Source organism: Pezoporus occidentalis, unplaced genomic scaffold (assembly GCF_034315485.1).
Source record: "Pezoporus occidentalis ecotype Australia unplaced genomic scaffold, CSIRO_AGI_Poc_V1 ctg64, whole genome shotgun sequence".
Taxonomy (NCBI): domain Eukaryota; kingdom Metazoa; phylum Chordata; class Aves; order Psittaciformes; family Psittacidae; genus Pezoporus; species Pezoporus occidentalis.
The window spans coordinates 1,991,126-2,011,672 of record NW_026915987.1 but is presented as its reverse complement, the minus strand read 5'-3'; the positions used below and the strand labels follow the sequence as shown (position 1 = coordinate 2,011,672).

The 20,547-nt window shown below is 45.5% G+C and overlaps 1 protein-coding gene across 2 annotated transcripts in view; it reads left to right on the top strand.

The window, feature by feature from the left end:
* PAPPA (pappalysin 1) overlaps nucleotides 1-20,547 on the top strand; it is a 367,459-nt gene that overhangs the window by 259,660 nt on the left and 87,252 nt on the right. For both annotated transcript variants that reach the window (XM_062640261.1, XM_062640260.1), the window contains exons 8-9: nucleotides 15,253-15,381; nucleotides 16,964-17,055. In XM_062640261.1, coding sequence (XP_062496245.1) covers nucleotides 15,253-15,381; nucleotides 16,964-17,055 — 221 coding nt within the window. The remainder of the gene's footprint in view (nucleotides 1-15,252; nucleotides 15,382-16,963; nucleotides 17,056-20,547) is intronic.

Genomic DNA, 20,547 nt, shown 5'->3' with positions numbered 1-20,547 from the left:
TGAATTTTCCCATGGTTTTGCTGTGAAAGCATCTTTGCCTAAAACCTGGCCCACTCTCCTTGGAAAATGGGACTGGTTTGGGTTGAAATATTTGCATACCTTAGCACAAGTTCCCACAGAAACAGGTCCAATTTCGAGTTCATAACAAAATGTGAGAGAAAAGAAAAAGCCCAAAATATAGCCTGTGCTCTGAGTTCTGTTTCTTGGGCTTTTATTATGATTTTGTGGGTCACTTACAGGTAGCTGAAGTGAAAGGGTGCTCTAATAGTTAAAGCAGTAGCCAGGGAGTAATGACAGTTTTCATTGGATAAATCACAAGGGGTAACAGTACTGTACTTGTCTTGTGTCTCACCTAGTTACATCGCCAGCTAAAAATCACACATAGCATTGAAGTGAGTCTTTCTGGGCTCCACCTGTGATCGGTAGCTCCAGTCTAGCTGGCCTCAGCTCATCTGTGTCTTTCCAGGGACAACAGGGAAAATCCTGACAGTAAGCTTCAATAAGACACATGGAAAGTGAAATCTTGATTTAGTCACAGGGTAAGGAGATGCAGATTCTTAAGCGCTTGTGACTGGTTTTTGGTTCAGTACTTATGCATTCATTGGAAAGTTTGAAATGGGAGTTGAGTTTTGGCATCCTAATACACAGATGTGCCAACAGGGATCCAGATCCTGTGGGTTTGGGGGTATCATGCAGATTCATAGGTTGATGGTGTATGTCCAGGCTGCTGCTGGGCCATACCTTGAGATTCAGTAAACTCGTTGAATCTCTGTGTGTAGTTGTGGTTCTGTGATAGAGGCAGAATGCCCCATCCCTGTCAGTGTTCAACACCAGGTTGGAAGGGGCTTGGAGCAACATGCTCTAGTGGAAGGTGCCCCTGCCAATGGCAGGGGGTTGGAACTGGATGAGCTTTGAGGTCCCTTACAACACAAACCATTCTATGAATTTTCATTAGCATCTTGTGCAAAGAGTAGCTATAGTCCTTATACTTTGTAAGCAGGAAAGAAGGGAAGATGCTTCAGGGGAGTCAGGGACAGAGGTGTTGGGCTGTGCTCCTATGTATATATAATGCAGTCTGCCTGTTTGTCACATTCTGTACAGCTGTAATTCAGCATATCTGTGCAACCAGACTTTGCAGCCCCTTTATCTCTCTGTAAGCCCCAAGCTTGTTATCCCTCCTTTATGCTTTTTCATGTTTTCCATGTTAAATGACACCCCCACATGTTCTATGGAAGGTTATTTTGAAGGCAGTCACATATCTTTACTCCTGCCTCCTCTGACCTTGATCTTCACTTTCTCTTTTTCTCCCAAAGGAAATATTTGCTTGCACTGTTATCTGTGAGCAAGATCCTTTCCCCAGGTGTGGAATGCTGAAAGAAAAATTCATTTCTCCTACCTTCTTCCCATCAAAGAGAAGGAACTTCTCTTTAAGCTGAGAGGCAGCCTTTAATGGTTAGCCCTTGCCTAGTCAGCACTGGGCGCTCCGCAGAGGAGAGTAAATAACTATAATAGTGGAAACCTGTTTATTAAGAAATACAAAATAATGGGAGACCTTCTGTTCTCAAGCTGAATTTTCTTCACAGCTCTTGGCTGAAGTTAAGGGACAGGATCGTATCCTTGGCCCTTACAGAAAGCAGGCCAGGTAGACTCAATTCCACTGAGTATGATCAGCCAGAACTGCTGGTATCTGTGATACAAAATGAGAGTCGGAGCCTAGGAAGAGAGCAGAAAGCTAAATAAATCAGTGGGGAGGGGGGGGAAAGAGGTCAGGCCAGGTGCAGCACAGAACTGCTGAGTCTTCACACCACAGCGAGTGATAAGGAGGGAGCCTCATCTGCAAGTCTCAAAGTCTCAGCTCACAATTTAATCCCAAGTGTGGGTTGTGCTCGTACGTAGAGGGTTGCACTCTGGCTGTTCTCTAGAAATAATGTGCAAGATAGTCACAATGGTGAACATGGTAATGGCTTTGCCCTCCCTTTGCCCTTACTGTAGCGCTTTTTACACTCACAGGGCTGCAGTTGGAAGGTAATCACTGCTCTTGCATTCGTTTGTAGCAAGCACTGATTTTTTTTAAAGAGCTCAGTGGGAAGTGAATGCCCACAATGAGATGCTGTGCTGAGGATGTCACAGGTCAGTCCCATGGCGGGGGAGCAGCCCATGTTCCCCATTGCACTGTCAGTAGCCAAATATGCAAGGTGTGAGCAGCCGGGCGTGCTGGTGAGATCTGTGCTCTCCCCTCTGGCAGGCCAAGCCAAGAGACACTGAGGTTGGGTTTGGAAAGCTGTCAGAATAACTGGAAAAGTTTCTAAGAATTGGGAATTTTCCCAACTCTTCTGCCACAGACTTTGTAGGGACCCTTAAAATGTAGTGGACGATGATGGATCAGGTCATCTTTGTGGTGTTAACCTGTAGGCTTTTTTCAAGACAAAGGGATGGACTGAAATGACCTTAAAAGGAATCCCAGCATGAAGCCCTAGTATGGATTTGGGTTTTGCAGAGTTGAGCATCGCTGAGACACAAGTATGGTGTCCTTTGCTATATTCAGCTGAGCCATTCCTACTCTGACTACACTAGTACCTAAGTGGCACCTAAAGATACTCCTTGAAAAGAAAGAAAAGGGAGAGACTGAGAGGAAAACTTCATTTTCTCATGCAGGGAATATGGTTCTCTTCTCAGTTTTGGGATATTTTAAAGCTGTTTTCTATGGCTGGACCTTCTCTGTTGCTTGATAATGGTTGGAGGGGACTGGTTGTCATCTGTGTCCAGTTGTTATTTAATTAAATACATTTTCATGTATCTTATTAGAATCAGGAGTTCCATTCGTGTTAAACTGTGGTTTAACTGTACCCAAGAGTGCAGATAACACTTGGGCTTCTTGGAGTGATTGCAAAATTACTGAGAGATTGCCATCATCAAGTTTGCAGGTAGCTGGAGAGTGGTGGTGGCATGTTCAGGGGTCCTTAGCACATCGTGTACTTCATCTGAAACAACTGTTTGTTTCAAAGTTTGCTTTATTGATGCTGTTGCCCTTGTTACTGGTCTCCAGTCAGAAGGGCATATGATGAGTGACTTGTCAGGAACTCCAGATGATGAGTAGTTGAAGGAGATGGCAAACGGTTCTTAGTCTGAAGGCTCCTACAAGTATGAACAAGCAGAAAAGCTGGAGGATCAGCAGTTGCTATTTATAACGAGTAGTAATTCATTACAGCCAAATACTGGTGTGCCTTTCAGCCCCTGAACTCAATAGGAAGATGGAGGTTACAGGATAGGGGCCCAGCTGAAAAGAGGATTGGAAAAATATGATGATCATAATGATGATGGGTAAACTTAAGTCCCTGCTGAATGCAACACTAAAATTTCATGGTGACATCTGTCCTTATTATGGCATTCCTTCCTTCATCTTGAAGATCTATCTCTCTGTTTTCTGAAGGTCTACCAGCCAAAGGAATGTATGATCTAAAGCAGCTGAAATGAATTGCCAGATCCATCTGTCATGAAGATAATTAACACCATATTTCCACCCGAACAAGATACAGATCACTGGGTGGATGTTCTCCCAACACCAAAAGCTGAATCCCATACTATCACCATCTTCTGCTCACCCCTCCTCCATGGTTACCATGCCAAACCTCTCTTGATATGCCAGGAAATATTGGGGAATATCAAAGATAGGCCTGAAATGTTAAGAAAGCACTTTACATATCCAGATTTATCTGCAAGAGCTGCTAGGTTGTCCGTGCGATAACGGCATGCTGCACATCTGGATTCGCAACAGGCTTCAGAACTGTATACGGTATTCCAGATGTCCTTGTGCACGAATACTTGCCCAGCTACCCTGGGAATGCCTTGTCTTGATGCGTGCAAGGACCTCATGTGCTGTTCTTGTGCATACATCCCACTGATGGTTGATAGTTGTCTTCCAGTGGATAAATACAACCAACTGCTGCTTCCCCTCTCACATGCGAGGAAGAGCTCCAGGCTTAATCTGAATGTATTGATACTAACGCACATAGTATTATCTTATACCATCATATGCACCATTTTGAGACATCCAGTCCTTAAAATTAGTCATTTCTACATTATAACTACATCCTTCTGCATTGACTGAGCCTCCTTACTTGGGCTTTTGGGGATTGGATCTTTATTTGCAGGAAATGTTTGTGAGTTGAACTCAAAGTGATAACTGAAAGACAATTATCTGTTTTCATTCAAATTTCTCTTTCAATTTAATCTATTACAGCTACTAGAAATAAGTGCAAAACAGTGTTTTCTCTTGTTGAGTCCCTGTGGATGTCTGCTCTCATGCCTGGCACCAGAGACCTGCCATTATGAAAGGCATTTGTTCTCTAGTCTGCATCTAGGAGGTTTCTTTCCCATAATTACACAATTCTCTGTGTTATTTCTCTTTAGTAATGTATTAGATATCCCCATCTGTATCCGTATGAAAGTTCCCAGCCCATCTCCATTCAAAACACTTCTATCAAAATTGAGCAGGAACAGATTTAATTCTTGTTATCTCTTTCTTGCTCTTGCCTACAAGCTTTCCTATCATTAGTTTACAGTGCTGCATGGCCAAAGCTATTTTGAGCTTTCCCAAGAACTAATAACCCTTCTGTCCCACCAGGTTTCTCTTAACCCCTATAATTTCCCATTTCAGGTACACTGCTAGTTCTTCATCCAGAGTCCTCACACTAAGGAGTAAATGTTTCAGCTGTTCCTCTTTAACTCTGTTTTCCCAGCTGGATTAGTGGCTATGCTGTCCCTGTCTAAAAGCCTCCATGTGTCAGTGGAGCTTTGAGTGTATTGGAGCTGCCTGTGGTTGGTTTGGGCTAAGTTTACTACTCAGTGAAGGTGCTGGCGATCCCCTGCAAGCAGCACTTCATATCTCTCTGAGGCCGTGTCTGGCCTTGGATGCATTGTCAGCTCCTTCCAGCCAGTATTGATTGCCCTGTTTCTGCTTGACCCAGGGAATTTCCCATGATGAAAAACCAGAAAAATATGGGATGATTGCTTGTCCCTCGCCTTCCCTTCCAACAGTGGGAAACTGGTCATAGGCTCATTTGACACCAGCAGAGGTGAAGTGCTGGTAGGAGGAGAGTCATCCACTCAGCACCATCTTCTCTGCCAACTTTCCCTTGAGGCTTGCGTGGCAATGGGGATGACTGCTTCTGCTCCCTGTGCCACAGCATGTTCCCCTGCTCTACTCCAAGGGCTGGGAAGAGGAACACTGCTTCTTTTCCACCTGCTCTTCTTCCATCTTTCCTTCACATACCTTGTGCTGCTAATTACCAGCCAGCAGTTGTTGTTATTGACAGTGGTCAGTAGTGTGCTGGGCATTTTACAGGGGGAATACTCCAGGTGCCTTCTTTCAGAATTAAATGTTAAAGGCTAGCAGTGCTGCTGCTCTCATGGGTTATACACCTCCACTTCCCTGATGTGCCCTCACAGCTGGAAGCCACATTCTGATGGCTTTCCTTCTTTCTTGCTTTCTTCATTAAAGGTGCCAGGTTATCTCTGCAAGAGAATAAAACCTGCTTCCTGACCCCACACACTGAACAGATAGAGCAATTCTTTCCCTCACCACCCTCTGCCAAATTGCCTTAACCCCGCCCTGGAGAAGAGAAAGAACAATTTGTCTGTCTGTGCCCATTCAGTAGGCAGCTTTTCTGCTCAGCCTGTGCAGAGATGCCATTTGGTGCCAGCTGTAGTGATAGATTTGTGATCCCTCGCTGTTGCGGTTCCTTATGTAATGCTGTAACTATAGCTGGCACTCGACACAGTCTGTAGCTCCTGTTCTGGCTCGGCTGCACATGATGCAAGAAGAAGGTAGTAAGGGCGGGTTTGTATCTTTATGGCTTTGTGAGCCTGAGACAGGGCAGCCCATTTTCAGCCTGGGTGTAGCTTTGAAGGCTGGGATTGCTCTGAATAACCCCCAGCTGCCTCTCAATGAAATGACTCGGGAGCATGGGAAGAGCCAGGAAAGAGGGACTGCCCCATTTGGGGAATGACACTTGGCTTCGGCTCTGCCAGCTCTGCTCCAGACAGGGACTCCCTTGGGACTGCTGCTGCATTGGATTCATTTCTCCAGTGCACCTCTTGGGCAACACACGGAGAGATCACACCCATAGACTACAACTCAACCGCATGAAAGTGTCCCTGAAAAGTGAATGTTTACAGCTCTCCTATTATTAACCAAATAGATACTATTAGAAGTTGATATATTCACTCCCAGCCAGGGTGGAGTTTGAACTCACGACCTAGAAGGAGTATCAGAGTTTTCAGCTGCAGGGGAAAAGATAGAAGGTCAAACAGGACTTTTCCTGCCGGGCAAAATAATTTATTGCAGGTGAAACAGTCTCAGCTATGTGGTAAATTAGGCTGTGCATTATCTCATGGATAATAATTTCTCTCTGATGTTTTGCCTTCTTGCGTGCATCTTTATTTTGGGCTCTAAATGAGATGAGAAGCCCCAGAAATCTCCCAGGAATAACAAATGCATTTTCTTTGCTTGATTGAGGAAAGAAATATTGGACAGACATGTGTTATGTAACAACTTAAAAATAACTCTCTTGTAAGACTTGGAGTGAGCCTCAAATACCACAGGAGCAGCAGAAATGTGTTACCTACCTTTTTATCAGCAGTGGCAGCCAGCACAGCTTTTTTCAGCTACTTTTACTAAACTATTGGCCTGATCATTTCCTGGGCATTGTCTTTTTATATCTTCTCCTAGGAAACATATTCCAAGCCTCAAATTTGCTCAAACAGGCAAGGAGCTGAAAACAACGCTGCAGGAAGACTGAAATACCTGTGCTGTCCTTAATACCTTGTTTGGGTACAGCAACAGAAGGCAGAAGCCTTTTAGGTATATCATTGCATAGCATGCAGTATGCTGAGCCCTTTGTGTGATTGTTTCACCAAACTTGATCGCAGTATTTCTGGCCAGGATCTTCTTAAATGTATGGTGGCATTGAGCATCCATGCTGATGCCCCGATTCCAGCATCTTCCTGGAGCTTATTGTGATAGGAGGGGAAAGGTGGAAATAAAGCTCAAATTGTACCCCAGGGAGGGTGCCTGGAATTGGATAACCCAAATGATCAGCCACTACTACAATTACTGGCCTGGAGAGCTCAGTGCAGCGAACCAGATCATTTGCTCACAGTGGTACAGGGTTTTACAAAATGTAAGACCAGTTGCAGATGTAATGACAATAGAGGAAATTAGCTCATGATGGGATTTTAGCAAGAGGCTAGTGGAAATATATTCAGTAATGTTCAGTTATTAAACCATTAAAGATCCCACCGGAGACCAGCGAGTAGGATTTCTCATAATCTGAAGTGGCTTAAGGCAAAACACAGAGCCCCTAAGGAGGGAAATGACAAAATGGTCCTTTGGAATAGTCACCTCACCTCTTTGCCCATCTCTGTGGGCTCTGCTGTGTGGCATGTATGATGGCACATACATTTCTCACACATATGTGTAACCGTACAGGTCCTTCCCTCCAAGGAGCAGCTCCTCAGGATGCCGCATTCCCCATGCCATCACCCTCCATAGTGGAATTCTGGCAAGGAGGGATGGTGGAGGTGAAACCAGAGAAAACTGCAAACATCTGTGTTCGCTTGGGGCCCAACCTAAGCCCTACTGAAAATGCACATAATAACTTCCACTGGCTGCAGGAGCCTTTGGATCAGGCACTGCGAGCGTCTGCTCCCATGACTCTGTTTACCATTTTGGTGGGATTACATGGAAACGGGAAGGGTTTAAGCTCTGAAAATCAGGTCTTGGCTCAGACCCATTGAAGGGAAATCCTAGAGGTCAGGTCTAGATTCAGAGCTGAAGAACGTTATTCTGCCAAGCAGATGACATTGGGCAGAGCCTTCTGCCCATGGGGAGAGCTGAACATGATGAATGGTGGAGGGTAACAACCAAAGTGCTCCCAGCCTCAGTGATGAACAGTCAACATCCAGCTGCTGAGAGGTGGCTGTTGGGGTCCCAGCCCCTGTGTAGGGTGTGCATCAGGCACTTCTCCCGCAGCATGGATTGAACCAGCATCGATGCCTGCATGGATGCTGCTGCTGCTGTTCCTTCACGGAGGAACTACAGCACGACTGGGATGTTGTTAACGGTGTGAGTAATCAGACAGTGCTCACCGAGAGGCACGATGCAACAGGCACAGGTTCACCGGTGACGATGATGGCCTTTAAAGCAATTAACCTGTCCTAACCTGCCTGTCAGTCGCAGTACCGTTTCCTCCCTGGCATACCAGTATGCCAAAGCACCATCTCATGGGGTGGATACTGGCAGCGTTCCCTTAAAATCAATAGAGAAATGCTGGCTTTTACTGGTTGGAAATCGGCCTTTCTGCATTTCCCTCCTCAGCCAAAACCTAACAGGCTTCCCTCTGTGGCGGCTGCATCTGAGGCTCATGTTGAGAAGCACTCCCATCTCAGCTTAGGGTTGATCGCAGCGGTGAAGTAGCAAACACAACAGATTTCCCCCCCCCTTCTCTGCTTCTAATAGCAACCAGGTGCTCTGACACTTAACCTGTGTGCTGCCGTGAAATTGCCTGTCTAGTACAGACACCCACGTGAGGCCCTGGGCCTCAAGGATTTACTTTATCCAGGGATTTTTAACCCAGTCTCGTTTAGATCCTGCATTTTTATTATCCACCTTAAAAACTGGTAATTGTTGTTGCTTAAACATTAAAGTACAAAACTGTCTCTTGACATTTAATTTATTTTCTTTTGAGAGAAAAAAACCCAAGAAATATCTTTAAGGTCTTAGCTGCAAACTTTGGTTTTTATTAAATGTGCTACTGTGTCTTAAATTGGTACCAGGGCAAATACTTGGATGATTATATCAAATGCTGGAGTTAATCAGTTGCATATATACCTAGATGTTTGCTGCTTTAAAAGCTTACGGTTATGGCACGAAGGACACGAGAGCAGTCTGTCTGAAAGCCAAATGTTCAAAACCAAATGTGTGTAAGGTCCTAAACAGGACCTGGGTTTCAGAGCAGAGGGCTCCAGGCAGGCATGTGGTCCTGTGCTATGGCATCTTGTGCAGGCAAGGAGCTGGTCTGAGCAGCAAATACGCACATTTGCAACTCAGAGGAACAGGCGAGCAGCTGAGTTCTAGTGGTTTAAACCTGGAGTGTTTTGCTGAGGTCTCTAAAGTTACATGAGGTTTATACCAGCCAAGCGAGAGCAGAGCTGTAGACTAATTGCCTGTTTTGATTTTGTGGTGGTTATGAAAGTTGGTGGTGACTGGTTCATAGTATGTCATGGAGCAAGGCGTATTTTCCTTTTTCTAATAGACTGGATGCCCAAACCTTTGACTTCGATTTCAAATATGTGGGGTCTCCATGGTATTGTGTGAGTGGGTAAGGTGGTTGGTTTAGGTGTTAGCAGAAATGCAGTCAGAAGGAAAAGTTGACTTTGGGCATTATCTTGAAGCCACTGCTTTAAATGGTGAGCCTCTGGGCTTCAGAAAACCCAAACACCCGATGGCACAAAACATACCCAACCAAGTGTTCAGCTGAGATTATCTATTCAGGTCATTGGTGGCTCCAATGCTCCTCCTTGGAAATACCCAGTTCAGGTTTAAGCTGGGTTTGGGAGCAGAAATCCACTGTACAGTCCCCACTCTCCCTTCCAGCCCATGAGAGCTCATTTAGTACTTCACCGACCTGATTCTGATTTGCTTGTAACCAAATACATCATAAAAGAGAAGAGAGCAAACCCACGACCCCGGGTGGGACCTGTCTCATCGTGGATAGAGAGAAAAGCCTCTGCAAGGCTGCTTGCTTGGCATTTATGTCTTCTGAGTCAGCTTGGAGTCTGGGACAGAGGCAGGAGGCTGGTTTTGAGGCCTTTGCACCTGCCATGGTGCTGGGTTTATCCAAACAGCCAGAGATTGGACTGCAGCTGGAAAAACAGCCCATCACATGAGGCTGGGATTTTGATGTCCTTTTGTTTACAGCATCCTGCCCCTCCTCTCTCCTGAGTGCAGAGCTGGGCAGGAATTCTCTTCATTATCTTCTGCCATGCTTCTCATGCCATTTTTATTAAAAGAAGGAGAAGCAAGGCAAAGGGGGGGTGTGCAAGAGGAGATGAAGGAAGAAACCCAGCATACTTGTACAGTCGGTGGCAGCGCTGGAAAACGGATGGCAGTTGGGAAGCAGATCTATTTGGGTTGTCCCAAAGCAGCCTCATCCCCTGGGTTACTCTTCATCAATTGCTTTTGGAGCACCTGAGGATGGGTGAGCCTGCAAACACCATGGTGGCATTGCTGAGAGGTAAACCCCAGTGCAGTTGAATGACCCAGTCCCTAAGTAACAGAGTTAGATTCTCTGATGTGGAAGCATTGAGAGCCACTTTGGTGCCCAGGACTGGGAGTCTCTAAACACGTCTGTTTCACTGACTTAGTGAATATCTGGGGTAGTTCAGGACCTCTGCAAATGGTGTTGGGTGTTTTGGTCACTGTGAGCAGCACATGAGGATGGACTGGACAGCTCCAGGCTGCACAGGAGGGGACAAGAGATGATGAGACCTTCAGTGTGTGGTTGTATTCAGATCATCCTGAGCAGCTGATCCAAAGCATTGCAACAAGTGAAGATGTGGGGTTTATGCTGCCAGCAGATTTCCTGTTTTGCTCCACGTGGTTTCCTTGCTGGAGAAGAAGAGCAAAGGTGACAGTGTTAGAGGGAAGCGAGGACATTGCTGGCAGATCGGGCTTATTCTGGGCTGCGGAGAGCTGTCCAGGAAACATCTTTTGGCTCAAGAGTTTGGTGACTATTTAAGATCAAAGAAAGATGGTTTCTTCATGAGGACACTGAGGTGTGGAATTTGCTTATTTTAACATCATGCTGCCTGTGACAGCCATAGTTTAATAGGCGATGCCTAAGATCATGTCATCTTCTCCTTAAATAACAGGATTGCTTTCTGACTGTTCATGTTTTCCTGGGGCAGAAACTGGGATCAGCCTTAAGGATATTTTCAATTTTGTTGGAAACAAGTCTTTGCTGTATAAAACCCCTCACTGCTACCTGTAGTAAGAAAAACATATATCTGCTATTGTAGTAGGGAGAGAGGCATGGGATGTTTGCTTTCCCTTGGTGCTTCCACTGCATCTCAACTGTGCTGTGTCCTCAGATGCTGAAGCTCTGTAGTGAGCACAGAGCAGATGTGGTTGCAGGTCTGCTGGCACTCGAGGGCATGTGTGTTGCTTCTGTAAACTCAATGATCCTTTAAACCCACCTCGGTCTGAATAGAAAACAACTTCCCAGAGGTATAATTCTTCCCATAAGTTTTACAGGAACACCCAAACTGAAAGCAGAGATCCCTTGCCCAGGGGACTCTGCAAGATGAACTCAGCTTCCCCAGGAAAACCAGGAAAAGAATTAGAGAGTTTTGTATATCTGACCCTGGATCTGCCACTTCCTGCAGCAGGCAGGGAAGTTGCCCCCTTGGTGTTTCACATGGCACATCCTAATTCCCCCTCTACACAGAGGACTTGAGTCATTGCTTTTTAATAAGACTGCTGCCCCACGGCGGAAGCTGCTGCCATCAATGCAGCTTACTCAGTTCTCAGAAAGGTCCTTAAAAGACCATAGATATAAATTTAAAAGAGTGTTTGTTCACATCCTTAATGTTAAAGATGTTCTTCTCTCTCACTTCCTTAAGAAGCATCGTGTGAAGCCGCAGTGCATCCGACCTGCCTGACAGCAGAGGGGAAAGAACAGGTTATTGCTGTTAGTGTGTCCTCAGCTCCAAGAAAAGGCAGGAAAGAAAATAAATGGTCCAAAATCCCACTTTTATCATCACTTAGAGCACAGCCGGACTTGCTGACATCTCCAGATACAGTCTGTAATATCTACCTCGGTGCCCTATAACTGTATAGGAAAGAATAAATTCTTTTGTGTTTTTTTTCCACCCCTTCATTCCTGCATTCCTTCCTCCCTCCCTCACTATGGTACTGGATTACTGCCCGAAGTATTGCATGTATCATCCCTTTAGCAGCTATATTTTTCCGAAATGTGGGTACTGTGAAGGAATGCTAAAGCTTTCTGTGTCTGCCGATATGATATGTTTAACAGTTCAGGAGGATAGAAGTATCTCAGGTTCCAGTTGTTGGGATGTGAAACGCAACATCCAGCTCAGTCAGCTTTTTGCCACTAGTTGCATCAGGCCAGGGTGAGCTGGTAACGTGGTGGCTTGAGTTTTTAGTGTCTAAGGTGGTTTTCTGGTGCTCCAGTCCAGGCCCATCTCCAGCTATGTGAAGGGCACATGTCCCATCTCCTCCGGGCGTGGATGGTGCTGTCCTGGGGGTGACAGCCTGGGGCTTCTCTGCCATCCCCAGCATGGGGAACATTGTGAAGCTCCAGGTAGCTCCGACTGGGCTGTCTGAAAGGGGAACCGGGATGAGGATGGGGAGAATTGGCCCTGTGGACTGGAGATCTGGCTCACAGTCCTGCCATTGCTTTACAGGGACTGTATGTCTCCAGGCATTTGTCTTCCCTTTCTCTCTATTTTACCCAAGACAAGGATATTCCATTCATAGCTCATGGGGTATTGTGAGCATAAATAACTTAACAGCTATTTCATACACAGACTGTGTAGAAGTAAGGGAAGCCAAGCTGTACAAATACCTAAATGTATGTGTAAGGAGTCAGATATTGTGTTCACCTTCTTTTTTGGAGAAGAAATTGCCTTTTCCTTGTGTGTCTAAACTGTCAGTATCTTTTGCCTGTCATGACATACCCATTTCCATTTCTGAGCAGCAGGCTGCAGTTGGAAATCTCGCCTCCCCAGCATATGGCAGGTGACAGGATTAGCCCAAAGCCCAGAGCTGCACAGCCAGCAGTCACCCCTCGGTGTCCACAGGGTCCTCTCCCCATATGAAGTTTTTCCTTCACAACCCATACAATTAAACGGACCAGAGTTCTCCCCACCTAATAACTTTCATTTCCAGTTTTCTGTCTTATTCACCCACATACACATTCATCTCCAGTCACCTAATAATTCATAAACACCATATGCTCTCCCGTGCTTTATTTAGTACTATGTCTTCTTCCATTATGTTCTGCCAACTTCCCGCCCTGTACATAAACAAATGTGAACTTTTCCTGTTTTCCATTTGCTTACATGTACACACAGGCATACACAAACACTCCCACAGACTGCAGCACACTCGCAGAGGCACACTCTGCTGCGAGCTCAGTTCCTGCCCATCACCTGTGGGTATCGCTGGAAATCACGCCAAAAATCAGGATCTGAACACTACTGTTTTGCCCTCACACGTGTCATCTCAGCACATCGGAAAGCAGCAGGGATTGATTGATTTTGTAGCTGCCCGAGCTGTTCCTTTGTTAACAGCCTTTTCTAAGAATTGAACCTTTTTGTGGTTAGCAGCTTCCCCAGTGACAAAATCCGTGTTTCTGCAAGGAGATTTGTTCATCTTAAATATTCCACCCCTAACCGTTCTATGATTTTATGAATGGTTTTGAGAAAGAACTTGAGAAATAACTCTTGAATAATCAAAGCTTGCCTCTGCTTTGATTTCATGAGGTTATAGCAGAAATTTGCAATCTTCAGAAGTGGATGTGAAAGGGAGTGAAATCTCAGTATTGTACATCAGTGGGTGTTCAGCCGCTTAAGTTACTTCCTATAATGTTATATTTATTTTTTGTCTAAACCAGTTGTTTTAAACAGGTCCCAAGGGCAGAAGTTTGACATTTTTCACTTCGAATAGACACTCTTAACCAATATCTGGGTAGAAGTCTCCCCAGTCTGTGGGTGAATTAAGATGCTGTTTGTGCTATGTGAACTCTCCAATTTAGCTAATAGGAGCCACAGACTAATGCTGACATGAATCAGGTGGAGCAGCAATGAGAAAGCCAGTTCTGGTTTTATTCCACTGCGTTTCTCTCCCCACTTCACTACCATGTGTGGTAACACAGAATCAAATCCCAGCGCTGTTCATGTGCAGTTCATTCAATGACAGTTACTTTGCAGGCATAGTATCCATGAGGAATGGCTCTGTTGTGAAATATCACGTGCGATATGGGACTTTAAGTCATGCTTGTTAATTTAATGAATGTTGTAAGGAGATCCTTATTTCCCAGACTTGAAGGTTTCAGTAACTACAGTCCATTGATACCTACTTCAGTGGCTTTGTGGCTGGGTGTAGTAGATACATCTCTTCGTAGCACACACTTCATTAATATGTGCTTTTTGACCAAGTTCTTGTGACAAAAAGACTTGTATATTGCTGTCAGTAATTGGGGCAATATGAGCGTGGTAAGTGGAGGACTGGCGTGGGTTGGGAAAGAGCTGGGTTGTGTTATGGGCTCTGCAATTAGCCTGATTGATGACTCTGAGCAAATCATTTTGCCTTCACCACTCCATAGCTTTACAAATCGGCACAATGGGGATGATGGTAATGAGTTTCTTTGTGGAACGTTTTGAGTTCTGATAATGTAAAAGGCATTGTAAAAGAGCTAAACATTTATATTAGGCTTATATTATTTCTGTATTGCACATACAAAAATGATTCCTCATTTACAGATGCACAGGATTTAAGTAATTATGGCTTTGCATAAATATGTAGCAGTTTGCTAATTCTTTCTGTGAATATTTCAGTGTTAATCCCAGGATCCAGTGCTGTGGTGTGCATCCTATTTTTTGCACTCTCCTAGAGGGGAAGAAAGTTGTTTAACTCTATTGTTTCAATACCTGCATGCAAAGTGGATATCTTACTTATCACTGAAACATCCCCAGTCCTATTCTGACTTCAATCAATAGGCAACTTCCCACTGGCTCCAGCTGCAGCTGGATTGAGCTCAGGGCTGTTCAGGAAGTAATCAGTGTTCATGGGGTATTTTAAGTTCCTTAACTAAACTATGCAGACTTGCAGGTAAGGCTGTCCCTGACGTGGAGAGGTGGGAGCAGAAATATCCAAGGCTAAACACATTGAAGCTCAGGGCTGGTTTCTCAAATGCTGTTACTGTTTCCCACTGTGTGTGGTGAGGATTGATGCACTGCCATGTTATCAGTGCAGCACCATCTCTATAGTGGGTACAGATGTAAGCAGCAACACCCAACCCAAAATTAACCCTAGGAACAGTCTGAGGACCTGACTGAAACTAAAACTTGCTTCTTTTGGCAGCCACCCCCCATTTCAGTACCTCCCTCCCTGCCCTTTTCTACCGCCTTTGTTGTCCCGATCACTTAGTGTTTCCTTCTGTCCTGCAGGGAGCTGAGCGATAGCACCACGTACACGTACCAGGTCATCATTGTTTCCGGGAGGGAGGAGAGCGAGCCTTCCCCGGAGCTTGTCTATATCTCTGGAAGTGGATACTGTGGAGACGGGATTATCCAAATGTAAGTCTGGACCGAGCAAACAGATAAATCCGGGCACATCTACTGAGCCAGAATCTGAGACTAGAAAGGAATTGACAACCTCTGATGTCTCCTCAGTTGAGGCCAGCTCTCATCTGTACATAATGACTCATGTGCCTGGTGATTACCAGGATGATGACACTTAATTGGAACTTAGGCCCTGCTATCCTGGCACCAGGAGATACAGACAGAGATACAGATAATGGAGTCCAGACAGCAGGATCGATATGGACATAACACTATATGCTGTTTATGCTGTTTGTTCGTGTATCTCTATCTTTATACATGCATATGACATTTCCTATGCAGAGCTGAAGTAAGCGCTGGAAAAATTCACATGGCCTTTGATGCTGTCCTCACCCGTGGAGTCCCACGTGTCTGGCAGCTGGTGGACAGGGTAAAACCCTGCCTTGTGTTGGTCCAGGTTCCTGGTGCAACCTCTTGTTTGAGCACCGGAGCTAGGATGCATTTGGAGGTGATAGATTTGGCCTCTGAGGGAGAGTGCTGGGAATTGCATGTTGTCAACCAGCTCCTCCCTCTCACCGCTGCCAGTCCCCAGACCACTGAAAACGTAAAAGAAAATCATTCACAACTATGTTAGGGTTTTTTCTTTTGCTGTGTTGGCCCTGAAGCCACCTGCTTCAAAGCTTCCTGCCATTAGGTAATTCAATTGTTTAAACTATGGAAGTAACAACAAGCAAGTGCTCAATCCAGCCATTGCTTTAAATAATGCCAATCAGCAATCACGTAGTACCACTCTGTCAGATGATATACCTAGCAGCAAGTATTTGCAGGATGAGGCCCAACAGGTAGGGAAATCAAAGGGAATAACCAAACGACATATGAATCCAGGGCAGTCTTGGAGAGAGAGGTGGAGAAAGACAGATTAATTTTGCTTTCCATAACTTTTCTCCTACTGTTATGTTTGCACATTCCTCAAGCATCACTTGTGGCTTTGCAGCAAGTGTCGAACAATAGCTGAGCTGCCTCAGGAGTGAGCAGGAACCAGACTGTGTCACAGCTTGGTTGGTTGTGGCCCCACTTACAGCTGTGGCAGCCCCTTTCTCATCTGGTTCACACTCATCTCCCTGCATGCTGCTGCAACTGTGCGGGCTGGCGCGAAGCAGGATCCCATTCCCAACACCACCTCCTCTCCACCTGGAATAGCCTGGCACCAGGCTTTATGCCTTGTTATTCCCATGCTGGGGTCACAGTCTGGCCCTTCCAGATTTAATACAAAGAGTTTCAGAGATTCCTGCTCTCTTTTTTTCCCCACCTGCTGAGTTGCAGCCACACCAGCTATGAAGGAAGTTGCTCATATCCTCATCAGAGAACAGCAAGTGGTATCCACATGTGTAGGAGAGAAGTGGCCAGGCAAGCCTGTGAACCAGGAATGATGGAAGTCAGGGCTGGAGGAGGAAGGGAGAGGCATTTTAAGGGTCAGCACACAAAGTGCTGTACTAGATTGGAGGGCTTTGGGGTTCTGCAGAGGGGTTGCAGTGATTGTTGGGATGATGCCATTTGCCACCTGAATCATTTTTGTATGTGTGTGCCCTGCCTACAGAGACTTGGGGGAAGAATGTGATGACATGAACAAGATCAACGGTGATGGCTGCTCCCTGTTCTGCCTGCAGGAGTTGTCCTTTAATTGCATTGGTAAGTCTGCTCACGGTGGGCAACAACTCTACGTAGAGTGCAAGGGGAAAAATATCAACAGCATTTTCAGCATTTCCAGCTGAAGAGTTGTCATGGAAGAAAGAAAAAAAGGTGGAATTTGTAGGTTTGAAAGGCGAACATATCTTCCCAGCTTCTGGTCATTTTGATGGGAAATTGGTTCTGCTGGCTTTGAAACAGCCTAGGACTTAGGGCTAAGTCAGCCATTGTGGGACTGATCCAAAGCCCATTGAAGTCAGTGGGTGGTTTTCCACTGCCTTCAATAGGCTTTAGATCTGGCTATGTGAGAAGACATGAACTGATTTTTTTCCTGGTAAACAGGAGGAGGAGTGAAAGGGGAAGGGACTGAGACCAGAAGCAAGTCCGGCTGAGGTCACACCTCCTTTGAGTTGCAAATCAATATCTGAGGATCAAAGGTCTAGCTAATCCCCTTTTTCAGAGGTGAAAACTACTTAATCAGATTTCATTTGCAAGCCTGGTTTGCTCTGATTAGCAAAACCAGTAAGGACAATGGCCGGAAGATGCTGGAGCTATCGGGGATAGCAGGGCTGCAGTTGTGAGCTTTACATATTCATTAAACTCTCTAGGAATGCTGGAGGCAGAGAAGGGAAATGGAGACCAATTTGCACTGCACCTTCTGTGGGGTGTCCCTGTGTTGTGGGATTCCATTTCCCAACCAGGGCTCAGTGAGGGCTGGGGAAGGATGAAACGTGCAAGACTTCTGCAGCCAAAGCAAGTGTTTATAAATGGTCATCTTCTTCTCAAGAAGTTCTATGAGATTCCTTTCCTGGTCTCACCAAGCAAATACTTGGTCCCATCTAGTGATCATTCAGCTCAGGGCATCAGTCCTAAGCAGATAATACAATGTTGGCAAGACTGAAATTTGCTCTTTTTGGCAATCTGATGATTACCTCTTGTGCCTGGAGCAACGTAGAGGGGACCTCACAGGCACCATGTTTCCCTTGGGTGGTAAGCTGGGGACGGCTTGTCTCGTCATAATGGCTGCAGTTTTACTTCAGCATCCCACACTGTGAGACTTGAGGCCTAATTTGGTGATGTTCTTATTTACATATTTACATATGTAAATAGCTCTTTTGAAATCTGAGCATATTTATGGTGCAGGCTAATTGTGACTATTGGTGGTCTTGAAGTTAGGTTTGTGTTTCAAGTCACTTGCTGCATTAGAGCCTCAAGCACTGAAAGAGATTAGTCATAATATTTTGAAAGTGAGATAAACACTTATGCAAATGTTTTGGGTTCTCCAAAAGTCAGGCAGAGTGCGAGGTTCCAGCAAGGGGTCGGGTTGGAGCTGTGCGGTTGCATCTGTATCACCCTGCTCAACAGCAGGTCTGGGTCTGTACTTTGACCACATCCCAGCGTTACGTTAGGACATGACCCAGATCCTCCCCTTTGTATACTGGTTCTTAAGGAAACTTACTTGTGTGGGCTGGGCAGGAGCTGCATCATGCTCCAAATGATCGATGGACAGGAGTAAGAGTGGGGTGTCCCAAGCCTTGGACCACACAGCATTGTCCTGCTAGGTGAGTGCGGGAGCCTGCTCTGTACCTGTGTACATGCTCATCTCCAGCACCAGCAACAGGGCTGGTTCAGAATGTGATAAAAACCTGTCTGACAGCAATACAGTTAGAACATGAAGCAATGAAAACATACACACAGCTATTTCTGTGCCATTACAGAGGAAGTGATGTTCAGATTTGCTTGTGTTGGAAAGGGGAATTCCAGAGGTAAAATGTTGTTTGTTTGTCATGGCCTTTGGAAGGTTGTGGTTTTGCACAGGTCCTGGATTACAAAAGGGAATGAAATCAACCTGCTTTGTGATATACAGAATATGAGGACACAGGTGAAGCAGGGTACCTGAATCACTGGAAAGCTGCGTGGATACACACCTTACAGAGATTTTGTTGGGTGGCTTTACAGCTGTGGTGGAGAGACTGCTGTGGCGGTGATGGTGTGTGTGCATAAGGGTAGACCAGATGCTGCTGTTTTGGGGCAACCACTGCCTTCATCAAGTCCCTAAGAAAGGTTCAGAGGAGGTAATAACTGTGAAACGGGTCCTGTTGGCATTTGTGGGTGCTGGACCACCATGAATTAGGATATCAAGAGCTAAAGATAAATGACTGGCTCATCTTTCAGACAAATGAACAGCGCTGACTTGTATGCTGTTTTAACATGCCAAGCATTCAAATCTCACCAGAAAACATAAAGGTGTTGAGGAAGAGAATGGCTGTGCATAGTGCATGATAAACACTAACCAGAAAGTGCAAACATTCAGCATTCTCCACAATAGAATAGTATAAGACTGCATCTTCTGCCTTCAGCCAAACAAAAAGTCTTCTTTGAATCTGGTGAGGGGTTTTCTTGGGATGCTTGAATCCCTGTTTGAGAAGCACAGAAAAATAAGGGTAATTCATTTCCATATTTACAAGGCCAACACATGTTATAATCCTGTAGGACAAGAAGTAATTATTCCAGACAGTGTTATTTTTGCAGTGATGTTCTTATTGTATTATGTAGCTCTTTAGAGCCCGGGGAATCACTCCCCTTCACCGAAGAATGCCGTTAGCCTCAAACACATGTTCAGAGGCTTTGCTGAACTGGGGGCCTCAGGGTTTGATCTTGCAAACGTTTCCTTCCAGGCATGTTTCTGAACTACCACAAGGCATTCTTTAGACTTTGGCAACTCGAACCACAGCGGTGAATGCGGTGCTTGTCACAGATTGTCTGCAGGATTGGGTCCCACGTGGCTGAGAATAATCACTAAACATTTTGTTTGCAAAAGCAGGGTTGAAGGGGCATCACCACGGAAAGATTCATAGCAGGAGGTTTGATAGCCAAGCCCAAGTGAGCTTCTTCCTTCCAAAGCAGAGACCAAGCAAGTCACCTCATTTGGTAGAAGAGAGATACAACAGAGCCCTCAAACACCATCAAGCTTTAGCTTTAGAGCCATGACTCACAGAATAATTAAGGTTTGAAGGAGTCCCTGGAGTTCTCTGGTCCAAGGAGGATCAATCTTAAAGTTAGATCCAGCTTCAATTTGGAGCATGTTGCTCAGGGTCATGTTCCGCTGTGCTCAAGGTATCTCCAAGGATGGAGGCAGCCTGTTTGCAGGTGTCCCTTTGCCTCTCCTGCTCCCTTTGCCTTTTAGGATCATGAGGCTTATGGGGTTTTTTAATTGCCCAACTTCCCTTTGTCTGAATGGCACGAGGCTCTCAAGACACTTTGCGCTAGTGCCTGTAATAAAATTAGAGGGTTTTTTTTCCTCTCAGTGTTGTTTTCCTTCCTCCTTTCCTCTCTAATCAGATAACAGTGGATCAATCTGCTCTGCCACGGGAGGAGGGGCGCGGGGGAAGGAGGGAGGGAGGCAGGGAAGAAAACTGTGTGGTCTTACTGTCAGGCTGTCCTGGCCTTCTCTGAGCACAAAGGCAAGTAACAGAAAACAGATAAGATGAATAG